At 40.7% G+C, this 25,966-nt stretch overlaps 1 protein-coding gene across 1 annotated transcript in view; it reads left to right on the forward strand.

The window, feature by feature from the left end:
- The first annotated feature begins 311 nt into the window (after window positions 1-311).
- Window positions 312-25,966, forward strand: part of MCC (MCC regulator of Wnt signaling pathway) — a 439,298-nt gene continuing 413,643 nt past the window's right edge. The window contains exon 1 of the mRNA XM_060635191.3: window positions 312-484. Coding sequence (XP_060491174.1) covers window positions 333-484 — 152 coding nt within the window. The 5' untranslated portion in view covers window positions 312-332. The remainder of the gene's footprint in view (window positions 485-25,966) is intronic.

Genomic DNA, 25,966 nt, shown 5'->3' on the forward strand with positions numbered 1-25,966 from the left:
GTTGACACCCTTCCAGGAGACCTCCTGTGTACTCTGCCCCCCCTCGCGTCCCCTCGCGTCCCCTCGCCCCCTCGCCATCCCTGGCTCCCCGACTCCACGATCCACCTTCCCCTCCTTCCTCTCCGCTGAGGTGCCTACTCCCGCGATTGCAGGGCGCCCATCTTCCCAGCCCGGGCAAAACCCGGAGAGCTGGAATCCCGCGCCCGGAGCGCCCCGGCGGCCACTGGGCATGCTCCGTTGTCAGGCAGGTTCGGGGCTGCGAGCCGCTTTTGCGCCTCGCGGATTCCTCCCGCGGCCGCGCGTCCTCCTCTTCCCGAGCAGGCAGCGGGCGCATGATGGCGGCGGCGGGGAGCGCCAGCGGCGGTGGCAGCAGCGGCGGAGGCGGCGGCAGCAGCAGCAGCGACACATCCAGCACTGGCGAGGAGGAGCGGATGCGGCGCCTCTTCCAGACTTGCGACGGCGACGGCGACGGATACATTAGCAGGTACTCGGGGAGGTGCGCGGAACGGGCTGGGGCGCGCGACCAGCCTCTCCGACCCTTCCTCTGCCCCCTCTCCCCAACTTCCAGCAAGTTGCTCAGAAGCTCACGGGGAAAGTTGGCGGCGACTCTGAGAGCGCATCGCTGGCTCGGCCACTGAAGCCTAGGGGCTGATCCGCTCGCCTTCTGGTGGTGCTAGTTGGTCCAACTTTTCCCAGCGCTGTCTTTGTCTGGGCGTCGGGAGACATCTCTTTAGGATGCAAGTCCTTCCCGGGTCGTGGAGCGTTCGTGCCTGTGGGGAGAGGAGTTCTGGCCGCTTGTCCCACGTCAGAGGGGTTGCTCTGCAGTCTCGGGCTCCTGGGTGTCAAGATGCTTTGGCACCAGAGAGCGATCAGTCCGGCTGCTCAGTGGACAGCCCTGGGGCTAGACCAGGATAGGGATGTGCTCCCAGTGACAGCTTTGGACGTGAAAACAAGCTGCGAAGAACTTTCGGGTGCTGCAGAGCCTCTGTGTTCCAAACTGGGGAACCCACAGAATGGACATAGCTTGCCACCCAGTACTGATTTAAACCTGTTAGCCTGAGGGGAACCAAGTGCGTAGGCACAAATTGGGGGTTTAGAGGTGAGTCTGTAATATAGACCCGACCCCATACCTCAGCTCCAGAAGCTAACCAGGTGAGTGGGGTGTCAGGACACCTCTGAGTGACCACTCATAACGCTCCCTGTGTTTGCTTCTAGATTCCGTATAGAAGCTGTGTTGAGGCTTCAAGCCGCAGGGGTTGGCGAAATGATTACTTCTGCCCACATTTTTTATCACTTATCATACAATGATGGTGAAGAAGGCAGTGTAATGTCTTGTGGTATGCTTCTTTGAAAGGTTGACATACGGCACTGAAGACCTTTCACGCTGAAATTTGAATTGTCTTCTAGGAAGAAGTCCACCTAAGTTGTATATGACATGTTAGTTTAGCCTTTGTCTTGGTAATAGTAAAGATCTCTAAAAAGCCCGGCTGCCTCCTGCTGATTACCCTTGCCTACTTAGAGAAAAAAAGAGTGGGGAATTTCCACCCCCACCCCCCAATTTTTATAAGATCTCTGAATCAGGTAATTTGACATGTAAGATTTTGGCAATTAAAAACATAATTTATTTGGGACCCCATTCAATTATGATAATTCTTGGTTGGATTTTATTACTTTTCTAGAGTTTCATTAGGAACCATTGAGAAAGATACCAGAAAACTTTGTGGAGTAATTCTATTCTGAAATGGGGGGGGGGAAATGTAATTCCAGTTAACCCCACATAGATTTTCATCTGGAAGTCTTTCCCTGTTTTGGTTCTGTGATAAAAAATTTCATCATATAGTGTAGATTTTTTTCCTACTTGAAAAGCCTACTTGAATTTCCTACTCGAATGGCCATTGTGTTATTTACAATAATAAAAAACAGTCTACATTCTTCACATTAGGATGCACAAAGAGTTTAATTTCACATGGGCAAGGGTGTATGTAGAACGCTAGTAGAATTCTCTCCTTTCCTTCCTTTGATTTGGCCTATTAGTATGTTGCTTTATCTGAACTACGCTTTTTGTACAAATGTTCATTTTTAAAAAAAAATTTTTAATGTTTGATTTTGAGGGGGGGGGGTACAGAGAGAAAGGGAGACACAGAATCTGAAGCAGGCTCCAGGCTCTGAGCTGTCAGCACAGAGCCCAATGCAGGGCTTGAACCCACAAACTGTGAGTTCATGACCTAAGCCGAAGTCGGTCACTTAACCGACTGAGCCACCCAGGTGCCCCTGCTCATATTATTTTAAATGGTGGCTGTCTCTACCCCAAAAGATAATGAATTCTGGAGGCATAATTTGAGGATTTTGTTTTGGAGGATGAGGCATTGTATGTAAGGGGGTAGTAAAGAGGAGATTTCATATTAAAGTAGAAACCTACTAAGGCAAAAGTGGAAAAAACTGTATCATTCCTTGAGTCATATCATTTTAATATATCTGCTTGAAAGATGAAAGGTGTGTGCAATAATGAACCCTAAGCCATAATTTTGCCTGTGGGCAGAGTTGCTCTTGAAGTTATTTTATGCTATGACAAAATTCCCATTTAAGAGGAGGAGTTCAGGGATGGCAATCTCATTGAAACGAGGCACCAAGGATCTTCTCTAGAAGTATGTTTACATAGCAAGCACAGTTTTACCTGGAATATATGTTTATTTGATGTGGCATGGGAAATGGGGTTAATGAAGTTAGGTGGCATTAAATGACTCCCTCTCTGAAGTTGCTCCTTTGTGCTCCCTTTGTTTAATGACCTTTACTGACCACTCAACAGTAGATGATAAGGAGTGGAATGCTGTGAATTTTCTCTTTTATAAACATGAGAGTTGGACTTTCTACATTAAGACCTTAAAAATCTTGGATTCTTTAAAAGATGTTAAGTTTATGTTCATAGTACACCACTGTATCTGTTAGGATTTTTCAGTTGGCTGTATATAATGGAAAACGAACTACAGTCAAATAAGTACAGACTTTCTTACCTAGAGGTCCGGAGGTGGTTCATTCAGGCTGGGACAGCCATTCCACAATGGCATTAATGCCCAACTTCCTTCTATCTCTCTACATCGCTATTCTTGATATAAAATATTCATCCTCATGGTTATCTCATAGTCTTAAAAAATGATTGCCCTGTCTCCAGCCTCATGTCCAGGTTCCAGGCAGGAAGGTACAAAAGGAAGATGAAATGAGTAGAGCATATATCATTAAGGCAGAGCTTTCTCAAATCCCTTAATTGAAATCTTATTGGTCAAACTATATCACCTTACCATGGTGACTTTCAGTAGAGTTCAAGGAAGCATCTAATTTGATTAGTCACATTGCCTCCTAAACAAAATCTGAGTTCTGTTACTAAGAGCAGGGAATGGATATTGAGTAGGCAAGAAGCAACCAAAACATATAATAAAACTTCCATGGTAACCCTCATTCAACTATATTGGCTTTGGTCCTTTGCTTAACTCTCATTCTCAAACAGGAGTGGGCTGGAGGTCTCATGTTTAGAGGAAGGCTAGTGGAAGATAGATTGAGACCGGGAGGGGAAACGTCAGGGCACACCACCTCAGGAAGAGGGAAGTAAAGGGTAGGGCTTTGAATCTTCAATATTCTCTTGGCCCAAGCTTCCTTAGCAGGCTGACAAAAAAAGCACCAGCTAACTGGAGATTCCTGGAATTGCTGCCTCTGCCCAGGAACTTCCAGCCTGCCACCAGGACCCAGAATAATCCCCATGGATAGTTAAGCTGGAACTGACAACTACTGTTAGGTGGAGCCAAATTGCAGCTTGGACAGGGTAGGATTGGGACTGTATAGTGGGACCACAGCAGGCTCTTCTGGTGCATTTCATTAACTACGATGACTTAACCCCACATTTTATGGTATTGAATTTTTTGGACCCTATTTATCGTGGTATAGGAGGTGGTGGGGTTACTCTATTTGTTGAGATTAATTTCCCTTTGGAATTGTAAAGCTTCTTATTTTTACCTTTAAGTTTTAAGAAACCATCTTGAACATTTGACAAATATTAAAAACCACCATTTACCTTTGTATCTAGTTGCCAAGCCTCAGCTGAAATGTTGGTGTCTTAGAGAGAGCTTTCCTGACCACTGTATCAAAGGTTAGCTCTTCCCCACCAATATCCTCTGTCATAGTACCAAGGGCTTTCTTCCAAAGTACTCTTTACAACTTGTAATTGCATTTCTATTTCCTACCTTGTTTGCCTGTTCATTGTCAGTCTCCCACTAGTTGTAGCTTCATGAGGGTAGGAATTATGCTTATTTTGTTTAAACAGTACACTCAGGGGGTGCCTGGGTGGCTCAGTTGGTTGAGTGTCCGACTTCAGCTCGGGTCATGATCTTACAATTTATGGGTTCAAGCCCCATGTCAGGCTCTGTGCTGACAGCTCAGAGCCTGGACCCTGCTTCAGATTCTGTGTCTCTCGCTCTCTCTCTCTGCCCCATCCCACTCATGCTCCGTCTCTCTCTCTCTCTCTCTCTCAAAAATAAATAAACTTTGAAAAAAAAAACCAGTACACTCAGGATCTAGTGCAGTGTTTGCCATACAGCATACAATCAGTAAATTCTGATGAAGAAATGACCAAGAATAAAGATTGGTATGTTCATGAATTTTGAAAAATCTTTCAAGCATTTTCATTTCCAAGCATATTCCATGTTTATAAAGTACTTTAAGTGTAAGTGTATTTTATTAAAGAATATTTTCCTTTAAAAATAACTTCTTTCTGGTTATATAAAAGATATTCTTTGTTGACAAATGGGAAAATACAGAAATGTTTAAAAATAAAATAAAAATTATCCATTATCCCATAACCAAGGAATATCATTTCTATTTTCCTGGTGACATAGCTACATCATATTATTCCTCTAGTACATTAAAAAGGATTGGATAAAAGGAAAGACATCCCATGTTCACAGATAGGAAGATTTAATATTGTTATGATGTCAGTGCTTCCCCAAGCTGATCTACAGATTTAATGCAACCGTTTTCAAAATCCAAGCTGCCATTTTATGCAGAAATTGACAATTTGATCCTAAAATTCATATGGAAATTCAAGTGACCCAGAATAGTCAAAACAACCTTGAAAAAGAAGAACCAAGGTGGAGGATTCGCACTTCTCAATTTCAAAACTTACTGCAAAGCAACAATAATCAAGACAGTGTGGTAGTAGCAAAAGGATAAACCTATAGATCAATGAAATAGAACTGGGAGTCCAGAAACAAACCATGTGTCTATAGTGAATTTATTTTTATTTTATTTTATTTTTTTAAAGTAGACTCCATGTCCAGCATAGAGCTGAATGTGGGGCTTGAACTCATGACCCTGAGATTAAGACTTGAGCTGAGATCAAGAGTTGGATGCCTAACCAATTGGGCCACCCAGGCACCCCACTATAGTGAATTTATTTTTAACAGGAGTGTGAAGATAAGGGTTTCAAATTCAGGGGTGAAATAGGGAAAGAATAGACTTTTTGACAAATGGTGCTGGGACAACTGGTAGCCACATGTGAAAGAATGAGCTTGGACACTTTCTTCACATACAAAAGTGTATATATTCCTCATATACAAAATGTATATAGTCCTCACATACCTCACATGCAAAAATGAACTCAAAATGGATCAAAAACTTAAATGCTAAGAGCTAAAACCATTAAACTCTTTGCAGAAAACATAGAACAAAATCTTTGTCACCTTGGATTTGGTAATGGATTCTTATATATGACACCAAAACACAGGCTACAAAAGAAAAAATAGATAAATTGGGGTTAATTAAAATTTTTAAAACTGGTGCTTTACAAGGCACTCTCAGAAAAGTGAAAGATAACCCAAGGAATGGGAGAAAATATTTACAAATCATATATTTGGCAAGGAATTTGTATATAGATTATATAAGGAACTCTTATAACTCAATAATAAAAAGATAAATAACCCAATTAAAAATGGACAAAGGGTCTGAATAGACTTTTCTCCAAAGAAGATATGCAGATGGCCAATAAACACATGAAAAGGTGCTCAACATCATTAGCCACTCGGGAAATGCAAATCAAAGCTACAATGAGTCACTACTCTGTATCCAGTAGGATGGCCATATCAAAAAGTCAGGTAATAACATGTGTTAGCAAGGATGTGGAGAAACCAGAATGCTCATACACTGTTGGTAGGAATGTAAAAAGGTGCAGTCACTTTGGAAAATAGTCTAGTAGTTCCTCATAAACTTAAACATAGAATTCCCATATATATATATTCCAGCAATTCTACTCCTAGGTATATATGCAAGAGAACTGAAGACATATGTCCTCACACAAACTTATGCATGAATGTTCACAGAAACATTATTCATAATAGTCAAAAGATGTAATCAACCCAAATGCCTATCAACTGATAAAAGAACAGGCAAGATGTGATCTATCCATACAGTGGAATATTACACCGTCATAAAAAGGAATGTACTGACAGCTGCTACAACATGGATGAACCTTTTTTCTAAATTTTTTTAAAATTTATTTTTGAGAGAGAAAGGGAGAGACAGAGGGTGAACTGGGGAGGGGCAGAGAGAGAGGGAGACACAGAATCTGAAGCAGGTTCCAGGCTCTGAGCTATCAGCACAGAGCCTGATGTGGGGCTCAAACTCACAGACTGCAAGAGCACGACCTGAGCTGAAGTCGGATGCTTAACCGACTGAGCCATCATGGTGCCCCAACATGGATGAACTTTGAAAGTGTTATGCTAAGTGAAAGGGTCCATTCCCAAAGACCATATAATATATGATTCCATTTATATGAAATGTCCAGAATATACAAATTTATAGAGACAGAAAGTAGATTAGTGATTGCTTTAGGGCTGGGGGAGGACGATAGCTAAAGAGTGCGGGATTTCTTTTTGAAATGATGAAAAGCTTCTGAAGTTGGTTGTAGTGATAGTTCCACAATTCTATGAATATACTAAAAACGATTGGATTGTACACTTTACATGGGTGAATTTTATGGTAAGTGGATTATATCTCAATGACGCTATCATCAAAATAAAAAAGATTGGAAAATGTGATTTGTAATGATAATATCCCATTATTTATTTATTCAATTTATTTGATTATCCTTCAATTGTTGGACATTTAGATTGTTTCCAGTTATTTGCTTTGGAATTTTGTTAAATCTAAGATGCTACAGGTTGGAACACACATTGTTTTCTGTATCAGTCACACTATGATAAGATACAGATCATTGAATAGATTTTTAATTTTATTTATATTGGAAGTTCTGCCTTAAACTTCTTTAGTCATAGATTTTATATTTTACTCTTGTGCATACATAAAAAAAGGAGAATAGGCTATCATGTTGTTCAAAATGATCCTAAAACTTCTTCACAATTAAAGTGCAAGTCTTCCAAATCACTTTTTGGTTCAGAGTATTGATGTTGGGTTTTAATATCCAGTATCAGCCTCAGTGGCATCAAAGCATTCAGGGATGCAGCATTTCTTTAAAGGAGGCTCCACTGTTTGCTACAGGATTGTCATTTAAGATGCTGACACCTTTTGGGGCACCTGGATGGCTCAGTCAGTTAAGTGTCCGACTTTGGCTCAGGTCATGATCTCGTTGGTCATGAGTTTGAGCCCCGCATTGGGCCTGTGCTGACACCTCAAAGCCTAGAGCCTGCTTCTGATTCTGTGTCTCCCTCTCTCTCTGCCCCTTGCCTGCTCACACTCTTTCTCTTTCTCAAAAATAAATAAACATTAAAAAAAAAAGATGCTGACACCTTTTTGCAATTACTGACATTGGTATTTCTGGTCTTACCGGAAGGTGTCAATGGAAGTAGCCAGGACTTGAATTCTTAAGGAAGCATGAGAGTTATGCTTCCTTAAGAATTCTTATTGACTTATGCTAGTCATGTTACCGGGAATAACAACATGATTCACACTACACAAGCGATTGTAACTGTGTCAGCGCCAGGCCAACAGAATTATAAGAAACATTCAGATTTCACAATATTAAACTATGCATCTTAGAAGTTTGAAATACAGTATTTTATATAATGCTAGAATAAACACCTTCATGGTTCCAGGTACTGTATTACTAAAGAATGAGTCAAAAGTGGAATTATCAGTGAAATGTATGAACTAGAATTGCTTTGCAAACATTTTGCTTCATCTTCTATGAACAATAACAGCAACTACAACGAGAGGTTTTCAGGTCAAATGGAGACTTACTGTAATGTTTAAAGAACCACAGACTTGCAGATTAAACAGACTCTATTATTCTTCCCCCGGACAGTTAGCAGAAATATGGTTTAGGGAGGGTAGAGAGAGGAGTCGTTTGGCTTTAAAAGTTACAGGAGACACTTAAACAGAAGGTAAATGGAGTAGAAAGACTATGCCTTCTGGATTCCTTGTGTCATGGCCAGGTAGATCCCATGACATAAGGATTATTCTTAAAGTTGATAACTCTGGCACACAATTTTTTAAAAGTTTTATTTATTTATTTATTTTGAGAGAGAGAGAGAGAGAGAGAGAGAGGGAGCGAGTGCCAAGTAGCTGGGGGAGGGGAAGAGAGAGGGAGAGGGAGAGAATCCCAAGCAGACTCCAAGCTCAGCAGGTAGCCTGAGGCAGGGCTTGATCCCACAACCGTGAGATTCTGACCTGAGCCCATATCAAGTCAGACGCTCCACCAGGTGACCCGCTCCCACAATTTTAAAAAGAGAGTCTTTGGTGATATTCAAAGAACAGTATAACCAAAGCCAAACTTTGAAGGAACTGAATAATATTGAAAGCTTCAAAACTATAATCAAACCATAACGTCACTCGGAAAGGCACAAACTGAACCTAAGTGAGGGAAAAAAGGAAATCCATTATAACTAATATGAGGGAGAAAATTTTGAGTGGGACAAATTTTGTACCCAGTCATCCAGAAGAACCAACTCTGATACACAGTATTTCCTGAATCACAATTTTTTCATATGTAAAGATTCTTGAGAATCATGTCACCTAGAACTTCCCAAACTTGAGTCATTTGTCTACCACATTTATGATCTTTCCATATCACTGGCCACAACCTCTTCCTTGAATTTAAGACAGGAATATGCAGTAACTGCATATTTGACTTACATGTCCGAAGACATCTCAAACTCAGCATGTACAAAACAAAATTCCTGACTCCCCTCCCCAACTCTTCCTCCCTCTGTTTTCTTGATTACAGTAAATGTCTTTTCCCTTGCTAGTTGCTCAAGTCAGAAAATAAAGTCATCCTGCGTTCTTCTCTTTTTCTATCAGTACATTCAGTCCATCAGCAAACCCACCAATTCTGCTTTTAAAATATAGCTTCTTGGGGGCACCTGGGTGGTTCAGTTGGTTAAGTGTCTGACTTTGGCTCAGGTCATGATCTCACAGTTTTTGAGCTTGAGCCCTGCATTGGGCTCTGTGCTGACAGTGTGGAGCCTCCTTGGGATTCTCTCTTTTCCTCTCTTTCTGCCCCTCCCCTTTCTCTCTCTCTCTCAAGAATAAATATATAAAAAATATATGTATAGCTTCACCCTGACAGTTTTTCATCACCTTCCTACTTAGGTACAAAATATCACCCATCTCACACTGAGATTAGTACAACAGGCTCCTCCTTCTGCCCTTGCCCCCTCCACCCTCCACACACTCAGATTATGCATACTGCAGCCAGGTGACTTATTGTAAGTCAGATCGTGTTATTCCTCTGCAACATAGTGGAAAGGGCCCTGGATCTGAGTCAGGAAAGCTGGGTTCACCCCAGGCTCTGCTACTAAGTAATTATGTGACTTGGTACGAGTCCCTGCCTCTGTCTTAGTTTCCTTACCTATAAAGTGAGATGATAAAACACTCATCTGTGTTTTCTCTTGCTTGGGGTTTGTTGAAATTCTTGAGTCTGTAGATTTAATTTTCCTCTAACTTGGAAATTAATCAGCCATTATTTTTTTCAAACATCTTTTCTGTCCCTTCTCTAATTTCTTTTTAAGACTCCAATTATGCACATATCAGATTGCTTGATATTTGCCCACTTCTCATTGAGGCTCTGTTAATTTTTTCCCTTATCTTTTTTCTTTCTGTGTTTCCTTTTGGATAGTGTCTATTGTTGTATCTTCAAATTTTCTGATCTTTTCTTCTGCAGTGTCTAAGCTGCTATTAATCCCATTCATATTTCATTGTATTTTTCATTTCTAGAAGTCCCATTTAAATATACGGAGAGTATTTATAATAGCTACTGTAACTTCCTTGTCTATTAATTCCATCATTTCTGTCATTTCTGGGTCTGTTTCTTTTTAAAAATTATTTATTTGGGGCGCCTGGGTGGCTCAGTCGGTTAAGCATCCGACTTCAGCTCAGGTCATGATCTCGCGGTCCGTGAGTTCGAGCCCCACATCAGGCTCTGTGCTGACAGCTCAGAGCCTGGAGCCTGTTTCTGATTCTGTGTCTCCCTCTCTCTCTGACCCTCCCCCGTTCATGCTGTCTCTCCCTGTCTCAAAAATAAATAAACGTTAAAAAAAAATTAAAAAAAAATAAAAATTATTTATTTATTCTTTGGGAGAGTACAAGCCAGGGAGGGACAGAGAGAGGGGGACAGAGGATCTGAAGTGGGCTCTGCGCTGACAGGCTGACAGCAGTGAGCCCATGTGGGTCTTGAACCCATGAACCACAAGATCATGACCTGAGCTGAAGTCAGACGCTCAACTGACTAAGCCACCCAAGTGCCCCTCTGGGTCTATTTCTATTGATTAATTTTTTTACTGCCTATGGGACATATTTCTGTTTCTTTGTATACCTGATAATTTTTGGTTGGAGATAGGACGTTATAACTTGTTGAGTTCTGGCTTTTGTTGTGTTCCTTTACCTGGTTCTGGCATGCTGTTGACTTTGGATCTTTTGGGAGCTTGCCTTTAAGCTTTGTTAGGCAGTATCAGAATAGCCTTTAGTCTAGGGTTAATTTGGCCTCTGCAGATCTCTGGAGCTCTCTTTCTGAGACGTTCCCTCATCTTCCCTCTGTACCACAAGTTCTATCCACCTTGGATTTCCTGAACTTTGTTCTTTATCTTCTCAACTCAGTGGGACCACTGGGTGATGGATTCCCTCTCCTGTTCTGCAGCCTGTAAATTGCCCCCAGGCAGTAAGTTGGTATAATTGTAGACTCATCTTGCTGGTTTACCTTTACTCAGGGATTGTAGTCTTGTGCTGTTATATAATGTCTGGAAATTATTATTTCTTATATTTTGTCTGTATTTCTAGTTGTTTAGGTAGGAAAGTAAGTCCAGTCTCTGTGATTATCTAAAGACCTGAAGTGGAGTTGTGATTTTTCTTTTTGAGTGTCTTAAAGTGGGCCTGCCTATTTGGCAGTGCTCTGTTTATTAAGTTTACATATGAATAATTTTATATAACATTTACAACAATATGTTACTATTTTTAAGTTACTACCTACAGGCCCACATATCTTTTTTTTTTTTAAACAGCTAACATTATTGAGTGCTTACCATGTGCTAGGCTGTACACTAAATCAGCACTTTGTATATGTGACCTCAATTACTATTCATAATAGCCCCTTTGAAAAAAGAATTATTATTACATGCAATTTAAAGATGAGAAAAACAGGCTCAGGGATATGTATTGCTATTTGCTCAAGATTCCACACTAGCAAGACCCGAAATTCAACTGATATCTCTGGTTCTCAAATGAGGGCTTTGACCACTATTCGGTGCTGCTTTTCACATGTGTGTCTTTCAGATATTTTCTAACAGCTTTATTGAGCTATACCTTGCATGCTATACAATTTGCCCATTTAAAGTGTACAATTCAAGGGGCGCCTGGGTGGCTCAGTCCATTGAGCGTCTGACTTCAGCTCAGGTCATGATCTCGCAGTCCGTGACTTTGAGCCCCGCATCGGGCTCTGTGCTGACAACTCGGAGCCTTGGATTCTGTGTCTCCCTCTCTCTCTGCCCCTCCCTCACTCATGCTCTGTCTGTCTGTCTCTCTCTCTGTCAAAAATAAATAAACATTAAAATTTTTAAGTGTATAATTCAATGTGGTTTTTTGGTATATTGATAGTTATACAACCATCATCATAATCAATTTTAGAACATTTTTATCACTCCGAAAGAAGCCCTGTATCGTTTAGCAGTATTCCTCCATCTTCCCCCCGATCTTCCCAGCCCTAAGCAACCATTAATCTACTTTCTGCCTCTAAAGATTTGCCTACTATGGACATTTCATACAAATGGAATCATACATTATGTGCCCTTTTGTTGCTTGGGTTTTGGTGACATATCCAAGGAGACTTTGCAATCCCAGGTCACCTATGTTTTCTTCTAAGAGTTTTATAGTTTTAGTTCCCACATTTAGGTCTATGATCCATTTGAGTTAATATTTGTAGGTGGTGTGAAAAGATGTCCAGGTTCATTCTTTTGCATGTGGATATCCAACTGTCCCAGCACCATTTGTTGAAAAGACTACTCTTTTCTCGCTTTCTTGACACTCTTGTCAAAAATCAATTGACCATATATGTAACAGTTTATTTCTGCACTTTCAGTTCTTTTTGATTGATATTGATACTTATTCTTGTACCAGTACTACACTGTCTTGGTTACTGTTGCTCTGTCATTAAGTTCTGAAATCAGAAAGTTTGAATCCTTCCAACTGTTTATTCTGTTTTTCTGGATTGTTTGGCTATTCTTAGGCCCTTGAGTTCCCACACAAATTTTAGGAGCAGCTTGTCAATTTCTTCAACCCAAGCAGCTGGGATTTTTGATAGAGATTGTATTGAATCTATAGATCAGATCTGTTCACAGGCATTTTTAGCAACTTTATCTTTTCAGGGTTTTTTTGTTTTTTTTCCTCTAGCCCACATTTTTATTTTACAGTCTTTTTATTTTGGCCAGTCAGTATATTAGTGAATGTCTAAATAATAGCATACATTTATGGAAGACTTTATAGTTTATAATCAGTTAGTCCACACTTTATCTCATGTAATCCTTGCAATAGGAAGTCACATCTCTATTTTAAGACAAGGGGCTATGATAACAAAGCCTCTGGGGGAAGGATGAATCTGTGGCCCTACTTGAGGGCCTTTTCCATCATACATGCTGCCAGGCTAACACAAGAAAATGTATTTTCCCCAAAGCTTTAAATTTCTTTACTGTTTAATTTACCCAAGATCTATGGTGAGGATGAATTTTCATTTTATAACTGGCTTCTTAGCATAAGTGGGAATGGCATTTAAATACTTGGTACAGAAGGTGAGACATTTGCATGCTAAATGAAGTTCCATGGGAGTCTCAGCTGGGGAGACTCTCTGTTGTTCCGCAGATTGAAAAACCCCTTGAAGTGTTAGTCCCAGAGTAGAAACCATATGGAGAGAAAGGGCATTTCCTTAGAGAACGGTTAATTGTCAGCTTCTCATTGTCATTTCAAAATGTCAGTTTAAATATGCAAATGAGTAATTACTCAGTTCATGCCATTGATTATTGCTGACTTTACCTGATGGGAGAAAAAAAGTTGGGTAAGCATGCCTGGGTAAAGAATCCTGGACCTAGTGATTTTTCAAACATTTGGATTCCTAATGAGGTGACAATGTAAATGGAACACGTTTCGGGATTGACCAATAAACGTTACGTGTGTCTGTCTGATGGGACAGATGTTAGTTGAGTTTAAGTGTAGCCTCAGTTGAATATGTAGTGGTGAAATTTGTGCTCCAAAAATTCTAGATAGATGAACTTTGTGTTCATCACTATTATTATTTTTACATTCACAACAGCTAATATAAATGTAGAAAATACTTGAAAACACATTTTATTTTAGACTTGGTGCTAATTAAGCATCTCTTCAACATAATGGCAAGTGCCTTTGGTTATACCTGTTGTCTATTGTTTAAAACATCAGCATATGCAAATATGAAAGAATGATACAGATGAAAGAATTAAGAAAATAGGTGGGGTAAAGGGTGGTATTTTTGTAAAAATGTGGCTGCGTTTCCTTAAAATGTCAGATTTTTTCACTTATTTACAAAAATTTAGAACTTCTGCCTGGGAAATAACAAGCTTAACAGAACATTCTACATTTGAGGTAATGCCTTTAGGTAATGGCATTACCATGACAATTTTATGTATTATAGATTCTTAACCTGAGTTTATTTCATGATATTAAATAGGATGAAAATCAATGTGAGAATATTGTTGGGAAAGTATTTATTCTTCTAAAAAATGTGTTGGCAGTTTTATATGTATTATAAGCAAAATGCCACTCAAAGTGACATCAGTGCCACTCATCCTCCTCCACCTTCTTGGTTCCCAAGTTCCTTCATTCCTAATCACAGTTATTGTCCTAGTGTTCTAACCTGTAGGCTCAGCCTGTCCAGGCCTCTCTATATGGACACGAAAGTCATTTTTCTCTAACATTTTTCTATAACTGAGCAGGAAGCCCTTCTTAAAATCCCTCAACAGTTGCCCATTCCTTATGGATGAGTTCAGACTCCTTCTAGGGGCATTTAATTTAAGGCCCTTGGCCATCTGGCACAGTGACTATATCTCTGTTCAGCATGACCTGCCACAGTCCACCTTCCAGCATGCCTGCCCAGCTGTTCCAAGGATCATGCTTAGTGCACACAGCTCCTTCTGTAAGTGTCCTTCTCTCTTCCTTGTCTACTTAATGAGCACCTTCTTATTTTTTTCTAGACTCAGTTTTTATGTAGCTCTTTCTCTGGAGAGTTCCCTGATGCCTCAGGATCTTACACACACTACTAGGCCAGCACTGCTCACATATCATATTTTCACTGTTTCCATTTCCTTCCTCTCGATACATAACATGCTTAAGGCAGAGACTGTATTTTTCTTGTCTTTTGTCTTTGTAACCATAGTGCCCAACATTTAATAGAAACTTACTAAATAAATAAATAAATGGAAGTGTTCATTGGGTAATAGTAATTTTAAACACTTAAGACTTTTTAGAAAAAAGATTAAAAAAAATTTTAAATGTTTATTTATTATTGAGAGACAGAGAGAGAGAGAGACAGAGCATGAGCATGGGAGGGGCAGAGACAGGAGAAGACACAGAATCGGAAGCAGGCTCCAGGCTCTGAGCTGTCAGCACAGAGCCTGACGCGGGACTCAAACTCACAAACTGCGAGATCATGACCTGAGCTGAAGTCAGACACTTAACTGACTGAGCCACCCAGGCTCTCCTAGAAAAAGATTTTTCAGGATTTGTCCAGTTCAGAAGAAGCTGAGGAATTTATATTTGAAAATGCATATCATGTGCATTTTACCATACATATTCTTGCATTAATCTAACATACCAGTGTGATGGGAATTTAGCACCCCTGCTTCTAACTAGTTATGAGATGTTAGGCAAGTCACACAATCAGTTTCTAATCAGTTTCTTCTTCTGTAAAATAATTTTAACATCTTTTCCAGGACTGAAACATCTTCATTTTGTAGACGAAAGGTCCCAGTTAATAGAATTTTAGTGGTAGCATATTCATGCTGCTTAAATTTGTCTCTGTTGGGCAACTGGTGTTTGCTTATCAACTAGCCCTGATGAATCCACAGTTTCTCTACATTAATAGCTGTTTTCATCCAATAGCTTTTAATACCATCTAGTAAGTAGTATTTTCAAAAGAAATGAACTGTTGGTTAGGTTTTTTTGTCCATCCCTAAGTACAGGTTATGAGATGAAGTGAACCTAAAGCCTATTCTTACTTTTGTTTCCTAGCTACTAAAAAGTTGATGGATAGTTGTCCACATGGTACTATCCTGACTCTTTCAGGGTATATAAATGTTTAGAAAGAGAAGATTTTCAAATTAATATTTATAGCTCACTTTTCTTAGGCTATTCCTCTCTGGTTACTGGGTATTCACAGTAAACTAACATTTTAAAGTAATGATAGAGGGGCACCTGGGTGGCTCAGTTGGTTAAGCGTTCGTCTTCGGCTCAGGTCATGATCTCATGGTTTGTGAGTTTGAGCCCCGCATCGGGCTCCGTGCTGACAGCTCAGAGCCTGGAGCCTGCTTCGGATTCTGTCTGTCTGTCTGTCTGTCTGTCTCTGAACCCAACCCCCTAACTTGCACTCTGTGTTTCTCTCTTTCAAAAATAAACATTAAAGTAATGATAGACTAAAAATAAGGGAATTTGCCCAATCCTAACTTGTATTATAGTAATTGCAATTTAACTCTGCTTGCCTACCAGATTGTAAGCTTCATGAATGTAGCAATCGAGCCTTTGTATCTCTCACACCACCCAACACCATCCCTTTGTACATAGATGCCATATGTACATAGATGCTAAGTCAATGTTGAATGAATGAACTGATGGATTATTACTACTTTAAGATAAAATTTTGTTGCTGCTGCCACACTCACAAGATAGGATTTTGGTTTTTTTCATTCCTAAAATAGAGAAACGCTCCTATGCCCATGTTAACCTAACTGTATGCTTCCATGCTTCCAGTGTTACCATCTGTGAAATGACATGGGATAAGAAAATCACAGAGGATTTTGTCTTTTGATCTTGTAAACTAATTTGTTAGAGCCCCCTCCCTATTCTGATATAAAACACAGGTTTCCTTAAAGGAATGATTACTGTTCACAATGGTTTGTCACTTTCTAGATTTCCTTGTGACTCTTCAGTACTCATAGTCTCTGAGAACCAGCATAGGAGAGTGAATTTAAGAATACTGATTTTTAGGGGCTCCTGGGTGGCTCAGTTGGTTGAGCGTCTGACTCTTGATTTTGGCTCAGGTCAGATCCCAGGGTGGTGGGATTGAGTCCTGCGCCGGGCTCATGCTGAGTGTGGAGACTGCTTAAGATCCTCTCTCTCTAGGGTGCCTGGGTGGCTCAGTCAGTTAAGCATACAACTCTTGATTTCGGCTCAGGTCATGATCTCATGGTTGGTGAGTTGGATGCCCACCCCCTCAACCTTGTGCACATGCATGTGCACTGTCTCTCAAAATACATAAATAGGCTAAAAAAAAAGATTCTCTGCCCCTCTCCCCCATTTGTGCTCTCTCTCTCTCAAATATATTATATATATCATATATATGATATATGATATATGATATATCAGATATATGATATATGATATATGATATATCATATATCATATATGTATATATATATATTTTTTCATTTTTAGACATTCATTGAATGCCCGCTGTATGCATGGAGGAATACAAAGATGGGTGTGTTATAATTCCTGCCCTTAAGGAGTATTTGGTCTTATGTAGTAAGTACACACATGACCAGAAACAAGGAAAAGTACAATGTGCTTAGGAAGTTTCCAGAAAGGAGAAAAACAACCAACTGGGCTTTATAGGAGGATAATGTTCTAGTCAAGGCTGAGTTTGTTGCAAAGAATTTGGAGAGGCCCTGAATGGCCACTTACCTTCATTTTCCCTTCTAGATCATGGCCCCTTTCTTTACTTCAGCCAGGGTGGCTCTAGTGATTGCTCACATTGTTCCCTGCTTCCCTTCTCCCTCCCCAGACCAAAGAGCCCTCTGCAGCACTGACATGAGGGGAGACCACCATGCAGAGGCCCTGGCTTCCTCTGTGCTGCCTGGAAGAGTCAGGTGCACATTCCTGTATTATGTAGGTCACACCCTGAGGGGCAGCAATGATGAGAGAGAGGAGATGGGAGGAACCAGTTGATAAGTTACTTCTCCTTCTCCCTGAGAAACTATTCTGAAAGCAGTAGCTTTCTCTGGCCTCTCTGGAGACATTGTGTAAGACCAAATAACCAGCTGTTTCAAAGCTATGGCCAACTTGGTTGTGCACCCTCATGTGTTGGTTCTCCCAGCTTTGTTTCCTCACTTACCTTTCCCCCTCACTCTTGCTTCCCTGCGATTGCATCCTCAGTAAAATATAAGCACGTAAGCTTAACATAGAACTCATATAAACAGCTAATGGAAAGGAGATTATTGTTTAAATACATTGGGCTGCATATGCCCTTAGCCTAATTGAAAAAAAAATTCAGGGACACCTGGGTGGCTCAGTCGGTTAAGCATCCGACTTCGGCTCAGGTCTTGATCTCATAGTTTGTGGGTTTGAGCCCCGAATCGGGCTCTGTGCTGAAAGCTCAGAGCCTGGACCCTGTTTCAGATTCTGTGTCTCCCTCTCTCTCTGCCCCTACCCTGCTCACGCTCTGTCTCTGTCTCAAAAATAAATAAACATTAAAAAAATTAAAAAAAATTATTCACTAAGGAAAAATAAAAAGAAAATGAGATTATTCTTAATTTCAGCCTCTCAAAATAGTAAACACATAAAGAGATACACACACAAATGTGGTATAGTGCCCATTATTAGCTGCCCCCATGCCTTCTATCCTCACTTTTCTTCTTCCCAACAGATCCCTAATAGAAGTTCAGGCAGCCACTCCCCCTACAAGAAACGCTGGTGTTGCAGGGTTCCACTTCCAAATGTAAGGGGAAGCCTGATTGATCTAAGGTAATCCCAGCCTCTTAGCAACAGTTGTGTTAGGAATGGGCATCTGATGCGACTTGGACTAATGAGTCTCTAGAAAGTTTGCTGGAGATTTCCGGAAAAGTTTTCCACATCCTTCTGGTAGAGTTTCTGGAAGCAACTCCTTTTCTCTCTCCCTTCCAAGTGGGACATGGACATGAAGAGGGTACAAGTGCCCTTGATTGTTGGTAGCAGCCACCCACAAATCCAAAGGGAAGTTAATACTAGGATGAAAACCACACTTTGAAAGGAGAGAACAGCATAGAAAAAGCTAGAGCCTTGATTGTGATTGAACCACTGAAACCCACCCTGCGTCTAGCTTCCCTATTGTATAAGCCAATACATTTCTTTATTATTTTTTTATTTAAAAACGTTTTAATGTTTATTTATTTTTGAGAGAGAGAGACAGAGTGTGAGCGGGGGAGGGGCAGAGACAGAGAGGGAGACATAGAATCCGAAGCAGGCTCCAGGCTCTGAGCTGTCAGCATAGACCCTGGTGCGGGACTCGAACTCATGAACGGTAAGATCATGACCTGAGCCGAAGTCGGACGCTTAACCGACTGAGCCACCCAGGCGCCCCTCAATACGTTTCTTTATTAAAGACTGCGTGAGTTATGTCTTTTTGACTTAAACCCCAAAGCATCCTAGAACACTCGTGTGTTTATGTAAATGGGATTTTACTATGCATGCTATTTCTTAATCTGTTTTTTTCATAAACTATATCATATAAACTTTCTATGTAAATATAGATATCACCATTTTAAATTAATTATTCTATGGTGTGTGTGTTGTGTATATAAAACTTGATATATTATGCTAGTTATCTCTCTATAGAAATTTAATTTTACTTTCTGTCTTAGTTATTTGCTGCTTACCCCAAAACTCAGTGGCTTAAAACAACACGTATTTATCATCTCAGTTTCATGGGTCTTGAATCCAAGCACAGCGTAGCCGGGTCCTTTGTTTTAGGGACTCTCATGAGGCCGCAGTCAAGGGTTGAAGAGTCACACTTCTCTAGGCATTTGTGCCTCATCTCTCCTGTTCCGGCTTCAGCTGTCATTGTAGTTGCCAGTGATTCCCCCAGTAAATGTCCAGCTCAGACTTCCCTTCTGAGTCTCAGACCTACATAACCAAGGAACTCAACTGCCTATCTCAACTGCCTGTATATCATCTCGATATACCAGGTATTTCTAAAACATCTCGAATTCTACAGATCCACTATTGGATTCATGGTCTCTCACCACAAAATCTAACCTTCCAGTTTTGCTATATCTCAGTGAATGAGACCACTCTACAGTTATATACACAAACCGGAAGAAATCTTGGCATCATTCTTGACATCCTTTTCATCTCCCATATTCATTTCATCACCAAGTCCTATTATTTTCCATCTTTATTACTACCACCCTAATTCTCTCACTTAGAGTACTGAAATACCGCTTGCTGACGTCTTGTGTCTCCTTAGGAACTCCTCCAATCCAGTCTCCACACTGTAGCCAGAGAGTTCTTCCTGAAATGCCAGTCTGCTCATATAGCCCCGGCTTAAATCCCTCCAAATGAGGCAAAATCCTCAACTTGGCCAACAAAGGCCCTAAGAGGTTCCACCTCTTCCCTCCTCTCCTGCCTTATCTTGTTCTGTCTCCTCCTGGCTCTCAAGTCCCCGAAGCACCCTAGTTGTTGAATGTCAGTTTCTCCAGTGTGTTCTGGTCTCAATTCCCAGCAGATTCCCATGCAGCTGGATTTATCCAGCTATTCCTGAACTTGTGTGCTCAGCTTGAGGGGCTGTCTTTCAGCCTTCTTTGGGCCTCTCATCTTCTTTGCCTTCAGAGCACTTATTTCAGTTTGTAATGATATGTTTATTTGTGGGAATTCTTGATTAACGTCTTTCTGGCCCTCTCAACCACGAGCTCCGCGAGAACAGGGACTGTGTCTGTTTTTGTTCACCGCTGAATGCTCAGTCCTAGCTCAGTAACCTGGCACATTGTAGGTATTTAGTAAATATTTGTGGAAAGAAATCAATGTAACCCCTTTTGCTTAGAATTATACCAAAAAGGTACATGTTTTGTATAACTGGCCACCAGTACATTTATTTTTATTTGCATAAGCAATTTATTTCCATAAACATAAAAAGTACCCTTTTTGAGAAGTTTCTCAAAACTCTAGCAACTCTGGAGCTGCTAGAGAAGAAGATCTGCTGTAACTGCCCTTTATCCTCTGTGTGTACCGCCTAGGCTCAGGATTGAGTAAATGCAAAGAGTCTGTGCTGATAGTTATCCAACGCTGTTAATGCTATTTCCAGATATGTTAAAGATATTGTTTTGACTCAGGTGAAATCCACTTTCTGGAGACTTCAGGAAATGATTGCAGCCTGCAGTGCTTTTCCCAGTTTCTGCTGAGGACTGCTCTGGACACTGTGAGACAGGCAGCCAGGAAAACCCAAGTCTGCCCAAATTTGAGATCAGAGCTGTGAGGTGTTTTAAAAGGAGGCAAGGCCCAGAAGTAGAAAGTGGGTGAATGGCTGGGTCAGCTGTAGTCACATCCCCACATGGACAGTTCCAGAAGGCCAGAGGCCCAGCTCCGTGGATGGTCCGTGACTAGTTTTAAAGTATTTTGACCTTTGACAAGCCAAGAAAACTACCAATTTTTAAATCTTATTTACTTCTCTCAGTTTCTAATGCCTTGTGTAGGCATTAGCAGGGGAAGGTTCTCATGCATGTGGGTTAAACTTTTTTACTTTACTATTCAGACTGAACTTCGTTATAAAAAACATTTTTAAATGTATCACTAAAGTGTAATCATTTTTGTTATTTAATTGTATGCCCTCTGTTTAGTAAGCTGTCACTCCTGCTTATCTTGGATGCCTGATTGTCTTTTTTTTTTTAGAAGGGAAAAGTAAAACTATACTATTCTTAGATGACATGATCATTTAGGGTAGAAATTCCAAAATAATTGACAAAGAAAATTTGAAATTAGTATGCATTTACAGCAAAGTTGTAGGATATGTGTTTAATATATATCCATCAAGTGCTTCCATATGAACTAGTATTGAACAAGTGGGATGTGAAATAAATAACACTATATCATTTACATTAGCACCTAAAAATGGAAATACTTAGGTATAAATTGAATGTAATATGTGTAAGATATATATAAGGAAAACTACAACAGTCTAATGAATGAACTAAGGAAAAAGTAAATCAAGAGTTATTCCATATTCATGAACAAGAAGACTCTCTCCCTCTCTTCTTTTTTAAATTTAAATTCAAGGGGCGCCTGGGTGGTTCAGTCGGTTAGGTGTCTGACTTTGGCTCAGGTCATGATCTCGCTTCGTGGGTTTGAGCCCCGTGTGGTGCTCTTTGCTGACAGCTCAGAGCCTACAGCCTGCTTCGGATTCTGTGTCTCCCTCTCTTTCTGCCCCTCGCCCCCACCTCTCTCTCTCAAAAATAAATAGACATTAAAAAAATAAAAAAAAATTAAATTTAAGTTAGTTAATGTGTAGTGTAGTATTGGTGGATGCCTGATTGTCTAATGGAAAGAAGCTTTTTGCTTCTTGCAGCCCTTCCTGAATTAAAAATCCTTTTGGAGCAAAGAATCTCTCTGGGATTCTAGTATAATTTGTAGCTTCCAGAATAGTTGCTATTTTAAACACCTGTGGGTATTTTTTTCTGATGCAAAGTGTTTATTCTTTAATATCTGTTCTAATTATTTCTTGTATGTCTCCAGGAGGCAGGCAGCCTATGTCATAGGATTATGACATACAGAATGGATTCTGGAGTTCTAATCCCAACTCCATCATATACCAGCTGTGTGACCTTAGGCAAATACTTAACACTTTCATGCCCAGGCTTCCTGATCTGTAAAATGGGGGTATAATAGTACCTATCTAGTTTACTATTATAAATGGAGTTGTTCAGAATGGAAAATGAGTTACTTTTCGAAAGAGTGAGTTACTGTTTTTAAGAGTGCTTGGCTTAATTATGGAAAGAGCCTAAATGTCCATTAACTCATGAATAGATAACGAAATTGTGATTTATATATACAATGGAATACTACTTGGCAATGAGAAAGAATGAAATATGGCCTTTTGTAGCAATGTGGATGGAACTGGAGAGTGTTACGCTAAGTGAAATAAGTCATACAGAGAAAGACAGATACCATATGTTTTCACTCTTATGTGGATCCTGAGAAACTTAACAGAAGACCATGGGGGAGGGGAAGGGGGAAAAAAAAGTTAGAGGGGGAGGGAGGCAAACCATAAGAGACTCTTAAAAACTGAGAATAAACTGAGGGTTGATGGGGGGAGGGAGGGACGGGAAAGTGGGTGATGGGCATTGAGGAGGGCACCTGTTGGGATGAGCACTGGGTGTTGTATGGAAACCAATTTGACAATAACTTTCATATTAAAAAAAAAGTGCTTGGCTTGCAATAATTACTATGTTTCTTGAATAGGATAAATGTGCTAAAGTTCCAGAAACCAGTACTTGTTAAATTTCAGTGTGCATAGAAATCATTTGGGGAGATTGTTAAACTGCAGACTTTGGCTCTGCAGTTCTGGTGTGGGACCTGATATTTGGCATTTCTTTCTTTTATTAAGTTTATTTATTTATTTTGAGAGAAAGAGCGCGCGCATGCGCATGCATGCACAAATGGGGGGGAGGGGCAGAGAAGGAATCCCAAGCAGGCTCTGGGCTATCCATGCGGAGCCCAATGCGGGGCTCAGTCTCACAAACCGGGAGATCATGATCTGAGCGGAAATCGAGAGTCTGCCGTTTAACCCACTGAGCCGTGCAGGAGCCTCGCAGGCGCCCCAAGATTTGGCATTTCTAACAAGCTCCCGGGTGTTGCAGATGTTTCAGGTCCAGAAGCCCCACGTGTGGGGTAGCAGCAGCCAAATGTAAGGCATCGAGCTCTGTCTCCAAAATTTTGCTCGGAGGTGACAAGCTACATTTATAAGAAGCAGGGGCTTAAAAAGGATCCTTTCTTTTGCAGCTCTGGGCACACTGCACACAGTGTAGAGCGGGGGGCTGTTAGAGGGGCCTGGAGCAGCGTGCAGCCTCCCACAGTCCTCCCGCAGGTCTTAATGGGGCGAAGCCATCATCCTTGTTGCTGGAAGTTAGCTCTGCGAACCACTAGGGGTGAGCTGCTGACACAGTGTGTGTGTTATGTGTTTCAGGGGGAAGAGAAGGAAAAGAGGAAAGAATGCTGATGAGAAAATTCACAGGAAAAGAGACTCCGATGCAAATATTAGTTGATTCAAAAATGAGCACACCCCCGTAGAGTTCCTGTGCCTCTTCCCTTGGGGGAACCACACTGACAGGTGCCTCGGAGTATGTGTCAGAGGCCTCAGTCTTGCCTCTTACCTGCCTCCAGATTGTAAGAATTTCCAATGGAAAGAAGGTTCCCTTCCCTGAAGATACTCCTCAAATCTACCTGTGGCAATAATGAAAGGCTAGAAATAACTTCAGCTACAAACACTTGGGGGGCTTCTTTTTTTTTTCCCCTTTTGCTCTTTCTTTATCATTGAGGTATAAACACTGTATCTGTTTTCATGCAAAGGACTCTTAGGTAAATTGCTTAATCTCTCTGGCTTTAGTTATTTTCCCTTTTTCTCAACCTTCCCAAATATCCTGTGAACAGGAGCACATGTTTACAATCCAGTTCTCTGGCCCAGGATGTGTAGTTCTGCTTTGTCTCTTCCCACAGATTAGAACCAAGGTGGATGTGTGCTTGTGTGTGTGCGTGTACAGGCGTGTTTCCCGTAGTGATTCTGAGTTTTGTTTTGTTTTGTTTTTTTTTTTTTTGAGTAGATGTCTGAGTCCTCCCATTTTGTTTGAAGCACGTCTGCCTTTTGACTTCCAGATTAGTGATTGCCTTGCGGTAGCTAAGGTTGAATGGTCAACAGCAACACAGGTTTCTGAGGTAGCCCATGATTACCAGATACTTCTACAAAAGGTGCTTCAAAATCCTCCCCACCAGAGAGCAGAAGAATGTAGGTCAAACAAGTTTCTGCGAACACAGAATTCTGATTTTTTTTCAAAAGATTTATTTTTCTGGAATCTTCATTCATACACACACACACACACACACACACACACACACAACACAGCACACACAGCCCTGGTCTTGGACCTCTCAGCTTGCCCGAATCTTCTTGAGCAAGCTATCGGGACCCGCTGGTATCTGACAACTTTGGGATGTTTGTTTTCAGGATGAGGGTCCATGAATCAGTAATTTTCTCACAAAGGCAGTTCCACTTTGCTGAAATGAAAGCTCTGTCATCCTCTAAACTTTGATGTAGGTGAGTTGAAGATTCCTCTGGTCAATTCCTGTGCACAGGCCCCTGAAAGTGAGATCTTATTAAGCCAGGCCACTTTGGGTTTGTCTGTGGATAACCACACCAGGCCCTCACTGGTCAGGGCTGGGGCACTCTTTCTTTGGGTAACCCCTAGAGCCTTCATCTCTAATTCCTTCTAATTGGCCCAGCAGCTTAGATCAAGGAACAGTCCTGGCTCCCGGTATGCTGGCCTACTTGAGCAGCACATATCAATCTGTTCTGGTCTCGCAAATCATTATTTACCTGTGGTGCCTTGTAAAAACCCTCGTTCATTTATACCTCAAATTGCATCATTTTTACATCTTGGAAGCAGTATGATTTTGTTCCCTCCCTTCTTCATGGGTCCCTTGATATTATAAAAAGGACTTAATTTCCCTGTTGTGATCTCCTGGCCCCACCCGAGAACATGACATTCAAAACCATTAAAATTCAGCCTGTGTAACAGCCGTATAAATAACTCAGCCTTAGGTTGCCCAGGGGTGCTGTGCCCAAGGGAGGTGGTAGTTAAGATCAGGATTCATCTCTGTAAGTTGGGTAGCAGGTTAATTTTCATTTTGTTATTTTAATTATTAGGCATTAATTTGCATGTGTCACCTGTATTATTTTGTGTGTATCAAATACTACATCATTTAACCTTTTTACAAATTTTAAGTGTAGGGTTCTGGAGTTGGACATTGAATTCTAGTTTATTAGCTGTATGATTTGGGACAAGTTATTTAACCCTTCTGTGGCCATTTCTTCATTTCTAAAATATATAGGGACCATTGTGCAGCTCCATACTCCTCTATTAGTATTTCTGAAATCTAAAAAGCTCTAAAACTAATGGCTTTTTCATAAGGTTACTGCAAACTCATTAGGAAGCAAAACTTAACCTGAACTGATCAGAGTCTATTTATTGTCCTTATTTATATCACTTAGTATGATTATTCATATGTGTATGAATATCATTCTGATTGTTTGTAGGTGATTATATATGTATGAGTATCAGTGCTGGCCAAATCTCTTTGGGGCTATTATATATGCTCTTCAACACAACATACTGCCTTTCTAAAATTCAAAACTTTTGAAATTCAAACCATATCTAACTCTAAGAGATTTGGAAAAAGGCCTTCAGAGTTGTACTTTCTGCCTCAGAGGGCTGCTGTGAGG

Source organism: Panthera onca, chromosome A1 (assembly GCF_046562875.1).
Source record: "Panthera onca isolate mPanOnc1 chromosome A1, mPanOnc1 haplotype 2, whole genome shotgun sequence".
NCBI classification, from domain to species: Eukaryota; Metazoa; Chordata; class Mammalia; order Carnivora; family Felidae; genus Panthera; species Panthera onca.